At 45.3% G+C, this 23,523-nt stretch overlaps 1 protein-coding gene across 1 annotated transcript; it reads right to left on the minus strand.

Annotated features, from left to right (window-relative positions):
* Positions 1–3,646: 3,646 nt before the first annotated feature.
* Positions 3,647–18,781, minus strand: ANKS4B (ankyrin repeat and sterile alpha motif domain containing 4B). Its single transcript, XM_081888891.1, has 2 exons — positions 18,070–18,781; positions 3,647–5,936 (listed from the first exon to the last, which is right to left on the minus strand). The coding sequence occupies exons 1-2, from the start codon at positions 18,231–18,233 to the stop codon at positions 4,853–4,855; spliced, it is 1,248 nt and encodes a 415-aa protein (XP_081745017.1). The 5' UTR covers positions 18,234–18,781; the 3' UTR covers positions 3,647–4,852.
* Between the last annotated feature and the right edge of the window lie 4,742 nt (positions 18,782–23,523).

Consider the following 23,523-nt stretch of genomic DNA (forward strand, 5'->3'; position numbering starts at 1 on the left):
CCGATATGTTTTTCTGTCCACTTTGGTTTTGATTTACACTATTCAATTCTGTCCTGTGCTCACTGTGAGGTAAACAGGCACAGGATTCACACACCCCCAATCTTTAGAAGGTTACATAATTTCTTGCTGCAAAGCACTAGGCTGAAAATTATTATCAATAATAATAATAGGCTCCAGCCACATTTTTTAGTCCCATTTGGCAGCTTAATTTCCTATCTTCTCAAGGATGAGAAATAGTTCAAGAGGCTCATCTATGATTAAGCTTGCCGCAGTTGTAAAATAATAACTGGAATTTGCAGTTCTCTCCTACCTTCCTTGCCTTTTGTTGACACTGAGTGGATCAAGGAGGATTGCAAAAAATCACAATCGTGATGTGGGTCAAATCCTTTTGAGCGCTATTTGCTTAAAAAATAGAGTAACAGAACACTACATTTTGTATTGCTTTAATACGTACTGACGTTCCCCTCTTACACTTTATTTTCTTTTTTAATTGAAGTGAGACTGTGTTGGTTGAAAATCTCTGGTAATGGGTATCTACTGAATTTTGCTACAAGATAAAATGGTTATTTGCATTTTGATCAGATTTATTCCAAACGTATCAGCATTTGGTGTTTTCACAAGAAGTGGAGAGGGTGTGCATGCCAAGGTTTTCAAGATAATTCATGGTGTTTAAGAAGTGGATAGAGAGAGGTCACTCTCACCTCAGAATACTAGAACCCAGGGTCATCCAATTAAACTAATTGGCAGGATATTCAGAACAAACAAAAAGCCCTTCTTTGCAGAACAGTTAATTTATATGTGGCATTCACTGCCACAGGTTGCAAGGATGACTTCTGGCACATATGGCTTTGAGAGGAGAGAGGACTATTTTCATGGAAGTCTTATCAGTAGGCCTTAGAGTCTCCCTCTGCAGAGTGCTTGTTTTGTTCTAAAATTTCAGACCCAGCTTGACTTTTATTTCCCATGTGTGCATGGAGTGTCTCTGATCAGTGCCAACCTGATCTTTACAGCCTTACTAACAGCCTGAAGAAGCCAACTGATCTCAAACAATGTTATGCTGATGCAGATATGCTCTAATGGCTGGTGGGCAGTGCTGAAGGATCCAGTTGCCAACTAGGGGCTCAAGCATATGGCTGGATGGCAAGAGAGTCGTTACCCCTGACAGTGATGGAGGATCTGGTGCCTGTCCAGCCAGCATGGGTAATGGTCAGGGGTGAAGCGAATTGTTGTTTGGCAACAACTGGAGGACAATGAGCTCCCAGTCGTGGAGTTCACTTTATCAAATCTGGAGGGCATAATCTCTGACCAATCAATGGATACAAGCAAGTAAATGAAGTCAAGGTCTAAATCAGTGATGGCCAAACTTGGCCCTCCAGCTGTTTTGGGACTACAACTCCCATCATCCCTAGCTAACAGGACCAGTGGCCAGAGATTATGGGAATTGTAGTCCCAAGTTAGCTGGAGGGCCAAGTTTGGCCATCACTAGAGATGAACACATTATATTTCTATCATGTAGGTCTGTTGGAATTTGAAAACTTTGCAGAAAAAGAAAAAAAAGGAAAAAAGGTCCATGCCTGGTAGCCAATAGAATGTACACCCACAACCCCCCCCAAAAAAATTCCTTATGTACTTCACAACATCACAATGCAAACACAGTATGTAATATCACTAAATTGTAACGTACTGGCTGTGCAGACTAAATTTGTCTCTCAAATACTAATTACCCTGCAGCAATGAACAAAGGCAGATTATTCAAAATACATCTCTGGTAACTGTCTTTCATCATCTGGACTTCAAGTTTGTCCCTTTGCATTTGATTGCATTCCAGAGACCTTGACTTTATTCATTCGTTTGTACACTTCATCACACCTAAGGCTGATCACCTTGACTTCCTCCTCCTGGGGCTTCTGGGCTACAGCCAACTTGCAGAAGACCTGCAGATCAGGTGCAGAGCATATGCTTGGCATGTAGAAGGCTCCATATTAAGTTCTTGGCTCACCTGGCTACTATATCTGAGGCAGCAGAGCTGGGAGAAGCTTCTGCCCGAGTCCAGGGGTCCAATTACCAGAGTCCTGGCCCAGATACCTTTTGTGACAGCTGTCTTAGCTATTGTTCCAAAAGGCTATAGGGGCCTGAGAACTCATCCCCATGGCTCCCTGTCTCTATGTCCCTCTGTAATTTTATACTTGCTGAAGAAGGCAGTCTGGCCTTCATCTCTGCAATGCTTTGTTTTCCGAGGTTGTCTGTTGTGATCCCAGGATCTGACTCTCCATCTTTGGGAAGACCCTGTTAAGTGAAGAGACTTCTCTCATCAGAGGCAGTGCCAGCCTTCCAGCCTGAGGTACAGCTCTACTTAACACTCAGTTTGAGGCTGCTTGTTGCTGAAGCAACATTTGAGCCTTGCTGCTCTGAGTCTCCAGCTTGAATTCCTCATGGAGCTGTCCAAGGTGCTATCTGCAACCTGAACTTCCGTGTTCTCTTGGGCTACATACACCCTATACATTTAAAGCGCCTGGCTTCCCCCCCAGAGAATCATGGGAACTGTTGTTTGCTAAGAGTCCTGGGAATTGTAACTGAGGAGCAAACTACAACTCCCAGGATTCTTGAAGGGGAAGCCAGGCGCTTTAAATGCATTACATGTATGGTAGAGATGTGTCTTTGTTTTCCTGTGTCTTACCTTTTTTTTAGCATCACCAGAAGCAAGTACAGCTGGTACTTCGGGTTACAGACGCTCCAGGTTACAGACTCCCCTAACCCAGAAATAGTACCTCGGGTTAAGAACTTTGCTTCAGGATGAGAACAGAAATCTTGTGGCGGCGGCGGGAGGCCCCATTAGCTAAAGTGGTACCTCAGGTTAAGAACAGTTTCAGGTTAAGAACGGACCTTCAGAACAAATTAAGTTCTTAACCAGAGGTACCACTGTATCTGTCTGTTTGCTTCTGCTTTGCATTGCTGGAAGCTGAACTCTGCCCTGCTTTGCCTTTTTTGCTTACCTACCCATACCCGGAACATTTACTGTGATCTCACACCTGCTAGAATACTTCTGCTGCTGAAGACATCACTTGGACCAGAACATCAATCCTTCGCCACTCACGTTCAGTGCTTGAATTAAACGGGGGCAGTGGGGGCCTGTGTTCAGTGGTGGAGCAAGCCAAACAGGCACCACGGGCGATGGGTGTGCCCTGTGCCCAGGGGCAAGGCCAGCCACCCATGTAGCAAGCCAGGGCAGGATGCTCGATGGGGCTTCTGAGGAGTCTGCCTGCCTCCTCCCACTCAGCCTCCCTATAGCTGAGGGGGAGGCAGTGGACGGACCGTTTGGGGCAGTGCAGAGCCTGTGGGTGCCCAAGCCACCACGTCACTCCCAGGAGAGACGCGTGGCTCAGGCATGCTGCAGGCCCTGCTGTGAGTGCCGCCCACCATTTTGTCACCCCCTCAGTGTTGACACCCAGGGCAGCCTGCCCTCCTCACCCCTTTCCTCTGTCCCTGCCTGTGTTTTTGGAAGTTATGACTAAAATTAAGAAGTGTTACGGAGGGGGTCTGTGGATTTCATTAAGCCTCCCCTCTCCAATAATCAGAGCAACACCCGAGACCTTTGAATGTTGATAGCATTGGAGTAAACAGACCAAATGATTTGGTATAAGGCAGCTTTGTAACTTCCAATTTTATTTGCCTGATATAAATCAGCGGTGGTTTCACTATCTTAAATATACTGCATGAGAACAAAGGCTGGTTATTACAGTGGCTGTCACATGGAACGACATCTCATTTTCATGTACTGGGAAGATATATGCTTGCTTTGTTTTAAAATGGGCTTCCCTGGGGAAGCTGTGCGCACTTGCTCAAAGAAGCAAATAACCTGAAACCTGCCAGCACACATCAATCAACCTACCTTTACCCTCTCTGTGTTGACTGAAATTATTTTAGCGGCTGCATGGATGGTGTCATTTTAGAGTTTCATCACTAGGATTTGGAGAATACATAGATGTGCATGTTAACAAACACATTCACATTAGAATAGTCTGCATGGGAATGTGAGGACCCACCCGCACTAGACATTTAAAACAGTATCATACCACTTGAAACCGTCATGGCTTCCCCCAAAGAATTATGGGGAGTGTAATCTGTTAAGTTAACAGCTGTTAGAAGAGCTCTCACAGAGCTACAATTCCCTGATTTCCCTTGGAAGAAAGACTGAGTGTTAAACCACTCTGGAACTTGTACCACAAACATTCCTCTTCTCCCAGGCCTTTGGCTAATTAAACAATCTACAACCTTTTGTTTTTCTTTGTTACTATGCTATCTAGCTTTGTGTTTTTGTGTTGTAAACCACCCTCTGGTCCTCGGATGATGGGCAGCGTAGAAATTTAATAAATAATAATATTAGCAATAATAATATGGGGTTCATTTGCATGTATGACCTCCTTCTGTTCCTGTCTCTTCACGCGACGCTTTTCCATATAAAGATCACCTGTAGAAACCTTAATTGCTATTATGATCATGGAAGTGGCGGTACTCTGTCCCCTTGTAGAAACCAGTCCTATGCATGTATCTGAGCCACTAAAACAATCACCATGCAGACTGCAGTTGAACCTGTTAAGTTGCACCACAGCTTCAAAAAGCTCAAATCCCCTGCTGTCTAGAATCTAAACACATTGAATGAGGAAGCTGTGTCCTTTCAAACTGTTGCTGGACTGCAACTCACTAGCCATGCTGAAGGGAGTTTGAGTCCAACAGATGAATGGTTACTGGTTCCTCACCCCTGATCTAACACCCTGCAGGGCGCAGTACCATTGCAACAGCTACACCTTGCAGCGGTTTTGGTGGAGCTATTGCAACGCAGGAACTTCATGGTTTATAACTGCGTATCCCCAGCCTTGCCCGGGTTTGCTAGAGCCTGCATTCTTCTGTCAACTGCATGAAGGATTTTCTTCCTTGGGCCTAGCTGCATCTGAATGCTCCGCAGGTCTTCATCCGAGCAAAGCACGAGGGCCTCTAAATCAATGTTTTCCCTCATCAAGATGGGAAGGAATTCGTTCAGGTTCTGGGATGCCAAAAACACCTCCAGGGGCGTGGTCTCCACTTTCTCATCATCCCACCTGATTTCCTCTTCGATCCAAGATTCTTCCGGATTGTTCTCCGCATCTGTGTCACCACCATCATCTTCAGGCTCTTTGAACTGAAGCAACTCATTGGGCATTTTGAAACTGATGCCTTCTTTCTCAAGCATCATTGCGTCAAGGTTTTTGCCCATGGTGGGCAAGTTGTTTTTAAATACAATGTTGCCAAGACCCGGCCGGTGGAAGATGGACCTTTGGCCCAGCTCGTCGTCATCTTCAGAAATGCCATTTTTTCTTTGGAAGTCCTTGGTCAGGTCTTCCTCATCTTCTTCATTGAACACATCCATCACGGCGGTTCGTCCGGCTGGGTTACCTCCCTCTTGGGGATTTGCTTCTTGACCATCGAGATTCTCCTCTTTCTTTTTCATCCTTCGCGTGAAGGTGTCTTTCATCTTTTGGGGCAGTGTGCCCAGTGAAGTGGATGCAAAGAAACTGGAGACTTTGGTCCTGGTGGCTGTCCCCCTCTTCGAATGCATGGATCCTTTGCTGAAATTCCTGGCCATTTCGTGTTCATGTTTCTCCTGACGCAGTTCGCATTCGTGGATTTGCCTTTCTGCATTGCGCCGAGCCTGGGTCTTGAGCTGAGAGACTCTCTTGGGATTCTTGAGGTTCTGCTCGGTAGCGGCAGCGTCGAGGATCCGGACGCATTCGTATTGGTTCCTGCTGGCAGCCACGTCCAGAGGAGAGCGCATGTCATTATCCAGGGCAAAGATATTGGCGCCAAAATTGATTAAGAATGTTATGCAATGGACGTGGCCATTCGCGGCAGCGTGGTGGAGGGGAGTGTTCCCCCAAATATCACACTTATCTGGGTTACCTCTGGAAAGAAACAAAACATGAAGGACTCAGACAATTGAACTCAGCTCTGGAGTTTTCCAAAGGCAACAGATAGAATGGATGGTACTACTTCAAACTATAGCTGGAAGCACCATTTTTTAATTCTTCCCTGCAAGGCGAAAACTAGTTCACTAAGGAGACAGCTTCTAGGCCAGTACATTCCTAGCTGAGCTACTTTTCTAAGTGTGGGGAATTTTTGCCCCTTTATTCCCATTTTATTGTGTTGGAGAGCTGAAATTCCCAGAGTTTCCTGGGAAGAGGGCTGGTTAAACCATTCAGGTCATTGCTTGGGAACAGCCTGGAAATATTTTGAAATAAAACTTTAAATATCTAGTTCAACTCTACAATCACTGAGGGTTGTGTGGTTGCCATTGACTTGTGACAAGGCCTTTTTGGTGATGGTTCCCTGTTTGTGAAATGCCCACCCTGGTGAGATGAGTCTGTCTCCCTCACTACTGACTTTCAGGAGGAAGTGAAAAGCATTCCTGTTTGCCCAGCCATTTGATGGCTGAAGATGATTGATGCTGGGAACCCTGAGATCACAGGGTGACCGAATGTTTTTAACACTTTTTAGAATGTTTTAACTGTAACTCTTTCAGCTGTTTTTAGAATGCTTGTTTTTAAAGTAGTTTTGCTGTGGATGTGTTTGCTCCTTGAAGAGGAAGGGCAAGCTATACATGCAATTAATGATGATGATGATGTCGATGATGTTACATGAAGGGAAGGAGGGATTTGCTTTTTCCAGCCTTTTGCATACAGTTACAGTTACATTTGCAAAACAAAATAAAATAATTCCTTCCAGTAGCACCTTAAAGACCAACTAACTTAGTTCTTGGTATGAGCTTTCGTGTGCATGCACACTTCTTCAGATACACTGAAACAGAAGTAACCAGACCCTTCTATATAGTGAGACTGCAATAGGTCTTACAGGAAAAAGCAAGGGGTGAGAAGGTGAACAATGTCTGAACAAAGACATTGGATTCTTATCTCATTATACATGACAAAGCCATTTTTCACGTTCTCACCCCTTGCTTTTTCCTGTAAGACCTATTGCAGTCGTTAAGAGTCGTCAACAGGCTCATCACAGCTATCTGCCAATCACCCATTCCCACCACCCTTCTGAGTAATACCCCTCCCCACCTTCTCACTATATGGAAGGGTCTGGTGACTTCTGTTTCAGTGTATCTGAAGAAGTGTGCATGCACACGAAAGCTCATACCAAGAACTAACTTAGTTGGTCTTTAAGGTCCTACTGGAAGGAATTTTTTTATTTTGTTTTGACTATGGCAGACCAACACGGCTACCTATCTGTAACAGTTACATTTGCAGCTGAGCACCCCACTCATTATAATCTCTGTCTCCCCGACTTTGGCAATATGGGCAGGTTTCCCTCTCTGAATATAAATTGTTGAGACTTACATTCAGTGGCTCCTGACAAGCTGTCTGTATCCATGGCAGCCTCTTGTAGATTCAGTAAGAGGAAGCACATCCTGGCTCTATATACTTAACTTTAATGCTTTGCTATTGAATTCTGATAGAACTCATCTATTTCCCCCAAGGCCTTTGTTCTCCCAACTGTATTTGCTCTTGAGAAGTTTTTCAAACATTTGCACAGAAGGCATTACTCGTCTTCAACTGGAGCTGAATATACACCACATATTCAGAGCGTATCCCAGACCCCTCAACTGTCCCGATAAAATCAGAACGTCCCGTTTTGGGGTGCCACAGCAAAAGTAGTTTATTTCCCAAATAGGTTTTATCTTAATAGCAAACACAATAAATAAAGAGTTCACTTGTAATACATCAGTGCTTCGGTGCTCATTTCTTCTCTTTCCAAAATAGATTTTATCTTGAACAATTGCAAACACAGTAATAGAGAGTCCACTTGTGATATACCAGTGATTCCATGTTCGGACGTCATTCCGGTAATCCAATGTTTTGTTGCTAAAGAGCTTAGTCATCAAACCTTGTAGTAAATAATTTACAATATGTAATATGTATATTACATATGTAGTAAATAATATACAATATGTAAAAGACTTAAAGCAGGGGTATATCTATCCCCATCGGCATGTTTCCATCGGGAGGAGCATAAAAAGAGGATGATGTCCTTCAGTTTGTTAAAGGAGGTTTAACAAACTAAAGGACATCATCCTCTTTCTATTTTGGGAAAGAAACTACTATTGCCATTTTTATGGATGTTTATTGTTTGTTTACATATAGTTGCCTTGGTGATATTATCTTGTGTCAATTGCCGTAGTCATTGTATCACCATCCTGTTCATTGTTTTATTGTAAATACTCAGGCAGGCAGGCAGCATTAGTAAATACTGTTTGTCCCAAAGCTTCAGCTCTCTGCCTATCCTCAGCCTGGCTCAAAATGGTCACCTGTGCTTTACACACACACACACACACACACACACACGGTCTGAAACATCCTCTGCTTGGATGCAGGGGAAGATCTCCCCCTTATCAGGAATTTTCCAGCCATTCAAAAGGCAGCTATTGATAGCAATCTGACAGTCTTCTGGACAAAGGAGACACATGCAACTATCTGGGTAAACTCCTGTCTGACTGCTTTAGCAGACCCCAATCTTGCAATCATACAATTACGGAGTCACCGAACTGGAAAGAACACTCAATGCCATCACATCTACCTTCCCTAGCTCACCACAGGGGATTGCATCCTGCCAAGTTCTGCTCAGTGCAACCCACTTATATTAATGGGCCTTGGTTGGTCATTCTCATTCATTTTAATGGGTTTCTCTGACTAGAATTTAGTGGGATGCCACCTATAATTGGGGGCCAGGCAACATAGGTATGTATACTAGTTTAACTGTCCTTCCTTCTTATAGGGTGGTGTTATTGGTTTGTTTTGCTTTTGTTCTTGATTTTATAATGCATTTTGTGTTTATGTTCTGGAACCATAGTGTGCAAGTTAAGTGCTAATTTCAATGTTATTTGCTTCAAAAAAACACACACCCCACCTGCAAATAATATGGAAATGGTTGCTAAACCCGTGCAGGTATTCCACTATAGTTTCAGAAGTGCCTTTTATGTTGTGTTTGTGCTCATATATAATGACCACTAGTTTTTTCTGCTTAAATGTAATGTGGAATTAACAGTTAGGAAAAGGTCGTGAAAGTGCCATGTGGATGCTGCCTAAGCAACTCAGGACAAAGTACATCCTTATTACAATACAATAAAATACAATTCAAGAAACAGAAGCAATAAAAATGCAATTGCAAATCACCTAGCGCAGAGAACTGCAGTTGCTACAGCAGGCAGAAAAATGATTAAGTGCTCCACCAAAACTCTCAACAACGTTCAAGTGCTCTGTAGAGGAAAGCAGTTTGGGAATTGCTGAACTAAATCGTTTTAAGAGGACTGATCTTGTGTAAGGCATCAGAGACACAGTCACACTTAACTGGGAAGAAAGTTTCATAGAACTCAGCGGGATTAACTTCTGAGTAGATTTCACAGAATCATAGAGTTGGAAGAGACCACAAGGGCCATCGAGTCCAACCCCCTGCCAAGCAGGAAACACCATCAGAGCACTCCTGACATATGGTTGTCAAGCCTCTGCTTAAAGACCTCCAAAGAAGGAGACTCCACCACACTCCTTGGCAGCAAATTCCACTGTCGAACAGCTCTTACTGTCAGGAAGTTCTTCCTAATGTTTAGGTGGAATCTTCTTTCTTGTAGTTTGAATCCATTGCTCCGTGTCCACTTCTCTGGAGCAGCAGAAAACAACCTTTCTCCCTCCTCTATGTGACATCCTTTTATATATTTGAACATGGCTTATGATTTATATTGGATCATGTTGTAAGCTACAAATATCACAACCCATGGTTTGGATCTTCCTTCTGATGTGAACTCACTAGGCAAACCACTCTCTGAGCAATATGGGTGACAATAATACTACCTGACAGGGTTGTTGTAAGCTAGATAATGCACATGAAGCATGTGAACACTTGAAAGCACTACACAGATGCTAAATATTATTGCTAATTACCTTTGATTGCTTTGTATCCAGACATAGGGCTACTATATAGCTTCTCATGAGTTTACCCATAACTGGGTTAAGCTAAACTGTTAAAATCTCATTTTACACCTATTGACGTCAGTGAAATTAAGGGCCTGTCTGTGCAAATAGGTTTCCCTGCAGACCGGGTCACAGTGATTCAATGTTCTCCAACATGAGCTGCAGGGCATCTGTTGTCTTATACCAAAGGGTTTTATATAAAATCCAGAGCAGGCACAAACTTTTATTGAGTTTGTCTCTTAGATAATTTAATGTCATCAGTCACAAGTCAGGAAGATGACCCATTTTTTAAATGATAGTTTCGCTCGTTGAGATTTAGGATTTGCCTTTGTGATGGAGAACAAAGAATTTAGGCTTTGGGGGTGCCAGATTCCCCATAATTCCTGGATTTAGTAAGTGTTAAAATTTAATCAAGCCCCCAGAATCCCCAGCTCCAGCTGCGATTCAATTGCCGGAACACCCAGGTCAGCATGAAAATGGCCACTAAGTATGAGTCACTAATTTAACAAAAGCATGGTGATAAGACATTAAGAAAGCAGGGTATCATTAAGAAGAGTGGTATCTATTTATCTACTTGCACTTTTTACGTGCTTTTGAACTGCTAGGTTGGCAGGAGCAGGGAACGAGCAACAGGAGCTCACCCCGTCGTGGGGATTTGAACCGCTGACCTTCTGATCGGCAAGTCCTGGGCTCTGTGGTTTAACCCAGAGCTCCACCCGCATCCATATATATATATATATATATATATATATATATATATATATATATATATATGCTTTCGTAGATTTTCACGGGTACAGGAATGCAGGTTTTGGTGTCCTCGGGTGTCTTCCCGTGTAAAAGTTGGGGTGTCTAGGCGACGTTTCGACGAGGTCTCACTCGTCATCTTCAGGCTGGTGCTTTCGGCTTCTTGTTACTGGAACAGAGCAGGATCTCAGTGTTTGAGTTCCTATAAATACTGTTGAGGGGGTGTGGTGTATAGCCTCCAATGTTCTGGGCAGAGAGGAAGTTCCCAGGCTAGTGTGCCTTTTCTTCTTTTGTTCCTTAATTACTTGAGGGATATCTTGAGTGATTTCTTGAGTGATATCCTGAGTACCACTTAGGTGGGTCATTAGGTGTGGATTAGTTGCTAAAGTCTTTGTGTCTTGACCTCTTGAACTTTGTGAAGAGTTTTTCTGAGAAGATGGCTGTACTGCACTTAGTTGTGCTCTGGCTTGGCTTCGTGTATAGGGGCGAGCTGTGGTTTTGTGGCCTGTGTCAGCCAGATCTGTGTAGGGATTGCAGGGGGGTGCAGCATCCGGAGGTGCCACCATGGTTTGGCTACTGGATGGTGTCTGTAATTTATCTGTGGAGAGGGTCTGGGTTTGGGTCTGGTGTGGTTGATTGGTGATGGCGTTCTGTGTGCCTCTGGATCTGGTGTCAGTTTTTGTGGGGAGGGCTAATTTCCAGATGTCTGGCAAGCGGGATGTGTCGTCACGCTTGTTCATGTTGTGAGGGTGTTTCTCTATCTCGATGGCTTCCATGATTATTCTCTTGTGGTGATGTTCCATGTTAAAGAGCAATTTGGAATCTGCAAAATTGATTTCGTGTCCTGTTTCTTTCATGTGTTGGAAAAGAGAGGAAGTTTTTTCTTCTTTTTTGACGGCATTCTTGTGTTCTGCGATACGTGCATTTATTCGTCTGTTTGTTTGTCCAATGTACGTGGCTGGGCAGACTTTGCAGGGTATTTCATAGACCCCTTGGTTTTCCAACTGGATTTTATCCTTGGGGTTTCTGAGGATATTGGCTATTTTTTGGTTGGTGCAAAAGGCTGTTTTGATATTGTGTTTATGGAGGATTTTGCTAATTTTATCTGTAGTGCCCTTGATATAAGGAAGGAGGGCCATGCCATTGTTTTCTTCTGTGTCTTGGTTTTTGGGGGGTGTTTCTTTTTGGAGAAAGCCACAAAACCACAGCTCGCCCCTATACACGAAGCCAAGCCAGAGCACAACTAAGTGCAGTACAGCCATCTTCTCAGAAAAACTCTTCACAAAGTTCAAGAGGTCAAGACACAAAGACTTTAGCAACTAATCCACACCTAATGACCCACCTAAGTGGTACTCAGGATATCACTCAAGAAATCACTCAAGATATCCCTCAAGTAATTAAGGAACAAAAGAAGAAAAGGCACACTAGCCTGGGAACTTCCTCTCTGCCCAGAACATTGGAGGCTATACACCACACCCCCTCAACAGTATTTATAGGAACTCAAACACTGAGATCCTGCTCTGTTCCAGTAACAAGAAGCCGAAAGCACCAGCCTGAAGATGACGAGTGAGACCTCGTCGAAACGTCGCCTAGACACCCCAACTTTTACACGGGAAGACACCCGAGGACACCAAAACCTGCATATATATATATATATATATATATATATATATATATATATATATAATGCAAATAACATACATCCTAAAGACAGCACAGTCTCCACTGTACCTCATTTCCAAAAGGAAACACGAGCTGTGGGTGAACGCCTGGAGCCCCAGGAATCTTGCATTGCTCTGAGATTGAAGTGGCATGCAACATTATTTTGAAAATCTAGCTCATTGCTGTCTACACTAAGGGCTCATCCAGACTTCCTTTTGTGCCACTTTTCTTAGGCTTTAAAGCTCCATGTCTGAGCAGTGGTTGTTTTTTTTTGTCCTGGAGTTTTCCCTTTTACCATTGAATAGGAGCAAATGCAATTGGGCTTTTGCTCTGATTCAGGGGCAAGATATGTGTTTTCCTGGGGAAAGCACTGTGACCAAAACCACTCCAACACGCAGCTTTAAAGCACAGAGTTGTGCCTGGAACGTGCTGTGCAAAAGGAAGTCTGGATGAGCGCTGAGTTACAGTGGCTCTTCAGGTTTTGAGGGAGTCTCTCCCAGCGCTACCTGGAGATGACAGGGACTGAACCTGGGACCTTCTGCATGCAAAGTAGATGCTCTGCCACTTGGCGATGGCCTTTCCTCAAAATGTCATTTTGCACTGAGGAGTGGATTCCAATTCCTGCTGCTCTCCAATGGACCACTTGACATTTACTGACCACGTCATGATCTTTCCACCTCTTGCAGTCATTTTAATGCACTGTACTAGACACTACATGATTTTTAACTGCATTTTAACAGGTTCACCATGGACCACCTGAATGATGTTTGCAGACCACTGGTGGTCCATACACCGCAGTTTGGGAATCCCTGGCATAGGGGAACATTTCATCATGTGACATCCCACCCAACCCAGGTCAGTTCAAAGTGGTATAGCCCAGGCAGCCTATATAGATTGACCACCTTGGCAATGACAAGCCTTGGTTCCTTTTTTCATTAGTGAAGTCTACAGAGTGATAATTCATTTTAATAGGCTGTAAATATAGGATAAGCAATTGTACTGTTTAAAGGTTGCTTTTATTGGCAATAAAACATAGCATATGAAAGAGCGAGCCACACCCAAAAGCCAGGAACTAAGAAATGCTTTATCTTCCTATACTTGAAGTTTGCCTTCTGTTCTAACACTCTAAGATAGCAATGGGGAATTGAGGGCCACATTCTGTTCTGAACAACTCTCTGGGGCCAACATGCCACTGAGCTTTTCCTGATAAGCATAACAAGAGTTGGACTTCTTGGGATTTGTATTCTGCTCCTAATGTCATCTGCCTAGGAACTCTGCTGGGAAGGAGACAAGTTCCCTCCCCGTATAAAAAAGAGAGGAACTCAACCTATTAGAAGCTTATTTTTTATCTGAATCTGATGCTGTAGAGTATGTTTTCCTGTAAGTATACCTGCTTTCCATCGGAGAATTTGGAGTTCTCTTTTTCTGAGACTCTCCAGTGATCACTGATTGTATGTGCACAAATAAAGCTTACATGCAGCTGAAGAAATATTTTCCTGCATGCATTTTAAAATGCACAACAGCACTGACAGGTGGGTTCAGAGGCAAAAAGCAGGTGGATCTACACATGTGAGGGAATGCCATCCATTTAAAGCACATTCAACACACAAGATACTTTCCCCAAAAAATCTTGGGAACTGAATTTTGTCAGAGGGGCTGGGAACTGGAGCTCTGTGAGAGCAAAACTACATTTCTGGTGATTCTTTCTCCCCCCCCCCCCAGAGGAGGGATCATGTGCTTTAAATGTGCACCTGATGTCCTTTAAATGGATCTGTCATTGCTTTTGCATTGTGAACTGCATTGCGGATGAGCAAGAGTCATATTTCTAACCAGGCAAGCAAAAGGCACTGTTACAATTCAAGGGCACATTCCCGCCCGACAAAATTACGTCAGGAGGACGCAGAGCAGGACAAGTGAGGCTTGTGGTTGGTTGGGGAAGTTGGGGCCTGAGGACAGTCCCAAGTGCTAGACAGAGGGGTACATTTGTCCCCAGTGGGCTGTCAAATTTCAGTGACACCCTGTGCAACACTAAGATTTGGTGCCTGCCACATCTCATGCTCTGTTCTACACTGCACTGTTGTGGCGCCCCCTCAGCACAAAACCCCCTGCAGCTGAACCAGTCACACTACCCTAAAACTGCCTCTATTGCCTCCTAGGCTTGAGCCACCTTCGCTTTATGGATTATTTCAGCATAGCTCATATCAGTCTTTTATTCCACACAGACACACACACACACCCCAGTACTATGGCCCCCAGTCAATATCCTTATTGGATTTGAAATTGTTTTTATATATGTAACTTTTTAATCTGTTTTCGTATATGTAACAGTTTTTACCTGTTTCATATATGCAATTGTTTCATACACGTTTTTATTGGGTTGTGAAATCGCTTTGAGATGCCTCATAGGAGGCAATTCATAAATGAAATAAATAACAATAATATATTTTAAAAACTGGGGCTAACACATAAAAAGGAAGCTGGTGGGTTCCAAAACTGCTAGCACATTTGCAAAGCTAAGCAGGGTCTGGTATGGTTTCAAATTGGATGGGAGACCATGTGTTGAGATTCCTGCATTGCTGGGGGTTGGACTACATGACCCTTGGGGTCCACGCCAACTCATACAATCATTTCCTCCTTGTTGATACTTATCCTCCTCATTGGGCAACACTGTTGAACAATTCAACATGTGTCCAAAAATCCACATTCATCTTCCCCCTTCAGTCAGCCCTTCATTGTGGAAGTTCAAGAAAGCAGTTCAACGGACTGACGCAAATTCCAACCCAAGCAGATTGAAAGAGATGAATACAGACTGCAAAGCAGTGGTTGAGGTACCTTTGTGTGAATCTAATTAGAAGAAGATTGCTTCTTAACTGGATTTCGATCACCTACGGCTCCCACAAACGCATGTCAGTGCTAAAGGCATTATTGCAGGAATTCTCTCTCTCTCTATATATATAAAATAATCCTGGTTCAATTCTGTTCGATCCATTTCCAAGTCTACAAGTAATTTTGAGTCTACAGAAATTATTGTCTTCCTTGTTCTGAATTCTTTGGGCTGGAAACCTCTGAGATAAACAGGTTTCCTTGTTGGAAGTATTCCTTCCAGTGTTCAGGAAGAAGGCTCACCACATACACCCCACTTTCTCCTAGCCATGGTTCTGGTGTGGTCCAGGTTAGCTCAGTTGGTTAGAGCTTGGTGCTGATAATGGTAAGGTCACGTGTTTGATCCCCGTATGGTTGCAGATTCCTGCATTGCAGAGGAATGGACTAGATGAAGCACAGTGGCGTAGCGTGGGTTGTCAGCACCCGGGGCAAGGCAAGTAATTTGCATCCCCTAACCCGTGGATTTGCGCTCCCTAACCCATGGATTTGCGCCCCCTAACCCCCAGATGTTGCGCCCGGTGCGGCCGGCCCCCCTGCACCCCCCACGCTATGCCACTGATGAAGCATAGGGTCCTTTCCAACTCTATGATTCTAGGAACCTGCCTTTCTGAGTCAGATCATGGGACCATCTAGCAGTGCTTTGTCTACATAGACTGTGCGCAGGGTTCTCCAGGGTTCCAGGTAGGGTTCAAATGGTGTCAGAGATCTGGCCGGCAGAGAGGAGTCTCCAGAGGGGGAGGAAGAGGCAGAGGAAAACAGGAACTTGATTCTTTTACACAACAAAAGTGAGATAAGCCCTTCTCGGTTTTTGCAGCAGCACGGAGATGCAGGAGCAAGAGGCAGGTGGTAGGAGCGGGTTGGATTCAGCTCCAGAGAAGGAGGAATCGGCTGCACCTGAGTCTCCAAGAAGTAGGAGGCAGAGCAAGCAATTAGAACAAGCAATTGAATCAACTGACTCAGACACTGAGGAATGAGTTGTGGGAACTCAGACTGCTGAAAGTCTGTTATTGCTAAATACCTCAATTAGTAAAACTGCCAGCATTGCGTGTCTTGTGTGACTGAAGTGCTAAACCTGACAACTGGGGAACTGCACCAGAGACCTTCTGGATGCAAAGCAGATGCGTTACGACTGAGCTATGGCCCTTTCTTCTAGCCTTCTTCAGTATTTCTGCATGCACCCTGGCTCTACAAAATGATGCCCTCTTTCCTCAAGGGTCAGAATGGTTAGGCATGTGTTGAGTGCCCACACCCCTGCAGGAAGTCCACCGAGAACCTGGGACCTGCTCTGGTTATTGTGGAGTTGGAAAAGGTTCAGGGGAAAAGGGCAACCAAAATGAGCAAGAGGTAGAGCGAATCCATCTACAAGCAAAGCTTACAGCATTTGGGGCTTTTAAGCTTAGAGAAAAGGGGAATAAGAGGTGACCTGAAGGAAGCTTATAAAATTATGCATGACATGGGAGAAAGTGGATGGCAAAAAGTGTATCTCCCTATCTCCTAATCCCAGACTTCATGGACATCTCATGAAGCTGAACATTGGAAGATCCAGGACAGATGAACAGAAGTCCTTATTCACACAGTGACAAGTTAAACACAGAATTCGAACCCACAGGAGGCCCATGATGGCCACCAACTTGGATTACCGTATTTTTCGTTCTATAAGATGCACCAGACCACAAGACACACCTAGTTTTTGGAGGAGGAAAACAAGAAAAAATATTCTGAATCTCAGAAGCCAGAACAGCAAGAGGGATCGCTGCGCAGTGAAAGCAGCAATCCCTCTTGCTATTCTGGCTTCTGTGATAGCTGTGCAGCCTGCATTCGCTCCATAAGACGCATACACATTTCCCCTTACTTTTTAGGAGGGAAAAAGTGAGTCTTATAGAGCAAAAAATACGGTACTTTATAAGAGAATTAGAGAAATTAATGGAGCACACAAATACCAGTGGCCACTAGTCATGATGGCTATGGTCTGCTTCCACGATCAGAAATAGTAATGCCTTTGAATACCAGCAAATGGAAACCACTGAAGGAGGGAGTGTTATTGACATCTGGTTGGCCACTGTGAGAACAGGATGCTGGACTCGATGGGTCATTGGCCTTACCCAGCAGGTTTTACTTAGGTTGCTGCTGTTATTGTTTAATAAATTTATATCCCACCCTTCCTTCCAAAGGAGCCCACAGTGGCAAACATGCAAATGATGAAAGAATACAATTAAACACTTCTAAAGACAGTTTACCTTCTAAAAGGATCACCAGCTCTCAGAACTGATAATTCCAAGGAATCTTTCATCCATCAAATGCCTGGGTAAACAGGATTTTTTTAAAAAAAGAAATTCCCCCTAGAAGTGCTTAATGAAGGAAACAGACACACCTCAGTAGAGAGGGCATTCCACAAATGAGGAACCACTACTAAAAAGGCTCTGCCATGACTTCCACCACCAAGCAGGTAGCCCAAACTGACAGCACCACCAACAGGCTCTTTTATGTCTTAAACACAAGGCAAAAAGTTGTATCTAACTAGGTTCGACTCCCACTAGAATCACTGAAATCAATGCCCATTAATTTCAATAGGTCTGCTCTGTGTAGGACTAGCATGGGATACAACTTCTGGGTGGGGTTTCTTATATAGATTTTCCTTCCTCATCTCCCGAAATCTGATCAGCTCTAAAACAAAGAACCTATTGCCTGTTATCCCATCCCTCTCCCTGCAGGTTTTAGGATTTTAAAATACAAACAAACCACACACATTGTGGCATCTATCAAAGCCTGCTGAATTTACCCTCTTCGGCAGATTATTTCCATAGCCTCCAGGTTGCCATGGTAAGCCACCAGCAAGGTCGGTGTCATCCCATCCGCGTCTGAGGTGTTCAGGTCTTTTCTGGTGGCTTCTCTGAGTAGGTCCAAATTGCCGTCAGCAGCTGCCTGGTGGTACCGGGTGGACATCTTCCCCGCTGGTAGGATCTGTCTGAGGCAGAATCCCCCTTACACAGTGTAGCCGTTGGATTCAATGGCTGAATGCTTCCGGAAACACAGCTAGTTAATTAATAGCTGCAGGCAGCAGGGCGGCAAGATAAAAAAACGAGGAAGCAAAGGTCACTCCTGTTTGCACCGTTCTTGAAAATGTCATCTCCTCAGTCATAACCTTGAGGGACGTTCACTAGGTCTCACAATGCCCAAATGCCTGTGCAGAGTAAGGGCACCCCATCCAACTCCATTTTCTTCAGCGTTTGACAAGGGGGAAATAGGCCTATTTGTGTTATAAATGAAGGCCTCTCCTAACAAAAGAAGCTGCCTTATACTGAAGCTACGTACACCCACACTGCACATTTAAAGCGGTATTATACCACTTTAAACGTTCACGGCTTCCCCCAAAGCTGTGAGGAGACCCTTGCTCCCCTCCCAGAGTTACAGTTCTCTGAGTGGTTCAATAGTATACCTGTCAACTGTTCTGGGGGGGGGAAACGGGACATCCCGTTTTTAAACACAAGATCGTGTCAGCCATTTTGGGTGCTGTGATCTCCCTCAAAGTTGAGGGGAACCATTTCCATTCAAATGGTTGTGTGTGCCACATCATGTGATTAATTATACAGGGTGGGGCTTACGGGCTTACCCCCCCCCCTCTAATATTTTATTCAAGTTGGCATCCTTGGCTAGGAGGGCTGTGTTCCAACAACCTGTGTTACAACTGAATATATTGAGTGACCAGCAGCGGGGGAGGGGGGTTTTATATGAGTTTTTTGGCCCGTTATAAGGAAACCAGACAGAAGGAGGAGGAGGAGGAGGAGAAGGAGAAGGAGAAGGAGAAGGAGAAGGAGAAGGAGAAGAAGAAGAAGAAGAAGAAGAAGAAGAAGAAGAAGAGGAAGAGATTTAATGCCTAATGAGTCACACTGTCGGTTCTGTCAAGCAGTTTGGAAAAGATCCAATGAGACTCACTGCAAATTTGCAAATTCCCTCTTGGGAGGACTTTATTAGCCCTTCCATTCTAGACCCTTGCAAATCTCTTAAAGAATGAGCTTCATTTGAGTGGGAGTCTTTCTTCTTCCTCTTTTTGTAAGTGTTGAATCAACATTGAATGGTGTTTTGAGCTAGCAGAACGATTCTTTCCCCTTTCATCCTCAGAAAGATAATCCAAGGCCCAAATCATTTCGCTCTGAAATGAAGCCTCTGTGTGTGGGACTGATTAGGAGGAACTTGACAGTTACTTGAAAGGATGCTTTTAAACTTCTTATAGTTGTTTGATACCTTATCCTTGTAGTGCAAGCAAGTTTCCTGAAAGGAAGTACATTTCAGTGTGTTGTGTGGCAATTCCCGCCCCCTCCTCCAGATGAAATAAAGACACTGGACACCAGAATTTAGGTTAATGGGCGAAAAATGGCCACAACTTTATTGATTACAGGTAAGAGCGATATTGGCTTTAGGCATTGGCCCTATCAGACTATCCGGTAAAACCGGGAAGGGTTAAGCACCAACAGGGGGACTCCCAAGATGCACATCCCTAGGCGCTCCCCGAGGGGTTACCGCTCGGGAGCGCGTTTTAGGCCCTAGCCTCCATAGGTTTCGGATGAGGCGACGCCCCCCGGAGTCCTTTAACGAACTACCCTTCAAGATCTCGGGGGAGGTGATGGCGCTCCCCCCCCAACTCATTTGCATAACAATACCCCTGCCAATGCCTAACCGCCAAAACCAAAGGTGTTGTGACGTTTTGCTACGAGGTAGGTGAAAAAACCAAGTGGCTTCCAAAATACAGCCAATTAGCCAAATGGAAAAACTCCTACCAGGCCCCTTGCGGCTACCAGCCGAAGCCCATAGCAAAGTCCAAGTGAAAACCTAGAGGGTCGGTTGGTGGGAAACCGCAGCTGTTGAGAAGAAAGAAAGGGGCGAGCCAGGGCTGCCCCGACCTTAAGTGCCCTCTAGTAACCCCGCCCCTACCGCCAGCCGATTGGCTGGCCGCTGTGGGTGATGAATAATAATGGCCCCGGGGAATTCTCTGAATCCCGTGGAGCTGCAGCCAGCCCCGTGAGAATGTAGGTGGGGGCGTGAGCCCACAACCCCCCCTCTTTATGTCAGGAGTGGCTTTGTGGGTCTTACTCCCTTGTAAGCACTAAGCACTGCAGCCTTGGGGTGGGGTGGGGAGTTGGGGGAGAGGACTGGGGGTTTTTTTATATAAAAAAGTTTGTATCAAAACAATTTAGAGCTGCTGAGAGCACCATCCTACAAAAACAGACACAAATATGTTTTTTCTGCATTGTGTTGAGCCAAGCACTCCAGATTTCTCTGTTTACCTGGGAGAGTTTGTTTTCTTATCCCTGCTCTATATAAATTATTGCCCCTATTTATAGCTTTTGGAAATGGATTGTTAAAATTTTGTTAATTTGGCCTACTGGGTGTAGTTAGGTCTACAAGGCCGAGCTTTCCCACCACTGCTGTATTTTATTCAATAATTTTATTTATTTATAGACATATTTATATACTACAATCTCATCAAGAAATTGTGTGGTACAGCATTTAACAATATATGTAACATAAAACATTAAACATCAGTAATAATATAAGACAAAATAATCATTAACGTAACTGGCTGAACAATAATAGTTTAAACCAGTGGTTTTTCAACCAGTGTGCGGGGCATACTCATAGCTGTCAACCGTCCCTTATTTGGTGGGAAAGTCCCTTATTCCAGCGCTGTCTCCCGCTGCTGTCCCTTATTGATGATGTCCCTTAAATTTCCCAGGTTTCAAAGGAAGCAGCTCCTCTCCCTCCCTCCCTGCCGGCCAGGGAGGAGGGAGGCTCCAATTGTGTTGCTTGACTGCGTTGCTCACCCAATAAGGTGTCTAAGAACGATGGGGGTGGAGCTTGCATGCCTTGTGCCAATCAAATCGGCCGCATTGCCTGGGGACTTGCCTTTGCTCAGCACTTCCCAGCGGAGAGGTGACGGTGGTTTTCTTTGCTGCATCCCCTTTGCCAGGTTGCTGCGCTGTGGGAACCACCGCTTGAGGCTTCATTTGGCTGCTGGCTGGGCTTTCTGCCTTTGGCTTGGAGGGGCTCAGAAGTTGAACATACCTGTGCTGGGGAAATCCCTTATTTTGGCTGCGGATCCCTTATTTTCGAGGCTGCTGGTCCCTTATTTTCAAATCTGTAAGTTGACAGCTATGGGCACCCTGAGGTACCTTGAATGCTGGTCAGGGGTGCCTTGGGCAACATTGGCCTCTGTCCCTCTTTCCTTCCTTCCCTTCTCTGATGCCCTCTTGCATTTTCTGCCTCCCAAAGGCTTGTAGGGCTGTTTGTTGCAGCAGCCCCAGCTACAAGCTCCTCAGGCAAATCGTGCCTCCGGGATTGGCCAGGGGGCACTGGTAGAGGAAGAGGAGTGAGGGGGGAGCGCACCACCCCTGGCAGCGCGATCCCGGTGGGGTGCCATCGCGGTTGCCCCCTTCGCCCGCGCTGGACATCACACCCCCACAGGCGGTGTGCCATGCCCCTACAATGCAAGCCACACCCCTGGGACCCACGCCAGCCCCGCCCCACCTGCTCTCCACCTCCCGGTGCCAGAGCATGAAGCTCCGCCACTGCCAGGGGTTGATGGTTGCCAGGAGCTTAGGTGGCCTCAGAGTAAGCAAGCAAGCAAGCAGGCAAGGGAACCCAGCCAGCCAGTCCGCCAGCCCTTGCTGTAGTCCCATGCCCCTGAGGCAGGGGGCAGCTCAGAGCAGCAGCGTCTGCCCAGAGGACTCCCAAGGAGAGGGGAGAGGAGGCTGAAGGAACACTCCACAAGGGAGGGTGTTCAAAAAACAGTGAGGGGCTGCCAGCTCTGCATGCAAAGGGGTGACATAACTGGGCTCCTGAGCCCCACAGGAGTGCCACAGAAAGAATGCTGTTGTTCAAGAGAGCCATGATCCCAGAATGTCCCGCTTTTCCTTAGAATGTCCGTATTTTCATCAGAGAAATGTTGGAGGGTATGGAGTTATGCAACTCCCGAGCCAAGGAAACCTGAAGACATCTGAAGGCAGTCCTGTACAGGGATGTTTTTGAATGTTTAATGTTTTATTATGTTTTCATATATGTTGGAAGCCGCCCACAGTGGCTGGGGCAACCCAGTCAGATGAGCAGTGTATAATAATAATAATAATAATAATAATAATAATAATAATAATAATGGACATCACTAGTTTCCTCAGAGAAATGTTGGCGGGTAAGAACTCTTGGTTGAATTGATAGCATTTTGTGTACTCGTTAATTGCTACTAGGCTCTTAACAAGCCAGACGCTTCTGACGCTTTTGAAGTGACAAAACAGGCTCTGCTCCCTGAGAGTTTATGGCACTCTCAGGCGGCCAACTTCGCTGCCCTTTCATCCCGAAACAAAAATGCAGATTGTGTAATTGGAAACAGTTCCCTGGGAGAACCAGAGCCACTTGCTGTGATTTGCTTGTTAGAGCTGCTGGCGGCATCGAGATCAAAGCTCTGGTGCGGACAAAGCAGCAGACAGCTCAAAAAGCAGAAAGCAACTCGAGGCTCCATGAGAAGAGATGGTTGGCAGAGAAATCTTGGTAACTGCCTGCAGCCCTCATCTGGCCGTGCTTTTTCCTGCTACTACACCTTTTTACGTAACGTAGAAAAAAAGCGCTTTTTGTTAGCTTCTGGCTCATGTCTGTTCTAAGAACACAGATAACGGCCCTGCTTTGCCCTCTCCCTGGAGTGTTTTTGCCTGGCTGGAAAGTGCCCTTGAACTCCTCAAAATGCCTCTTCCTTGCCTAGACAAAGGGGAAATTTGTGTTCTCTGCTCCTCCCACTTTAGCCTCTGGCCCCACCCACCACTGACCTGTGGCCCTTGGGACATTAGGTAAAGGTAAAGGGACCCCTGACCATTGGGTCCAGTTGTGACCGACTCTGGGGTTGTGGTGCTCATCTCGCTTTATTGGCCGAGGGAGCCGGCGTACAGTTTCCGGGTCATGTGGTCAGCATGACTAAACCGCTTCTGGCGAACCAGAGCAGTGCACGGAAACGCCGTTTACCTTCCCGCCGGAGCGGTACCTATTTATCTACTTGCACTTTGACGTGCTTTCGAACTGCTAGGTTGGCAGGAGCAGGGACCGAGCAACGGGAGCTCACCCCGTCGCGGGGATTCGAACCTCCAACCTTCTGATTGGCAAGTCCTAGGCTCTGTGGTTTAACCCACAGCACCATTGCCCAGGCATTAATGCGGCTCTCAGGCTGCGAAAGGTCTCCCATCCTGGTGTAATG

This window comes from Podarcis melisellensis (assembly GCF_964234715.1).
Source record: "Podarcis melisellensis genome assembly, chromosome: 14".
In the NCBI taxonomy this organism is placed as follows: Eukaryota; Metazoa; Chordata; class Lepidosauria; order Squamata; family Lacertidae; genus Podarcis; species Podarcis melisellensis.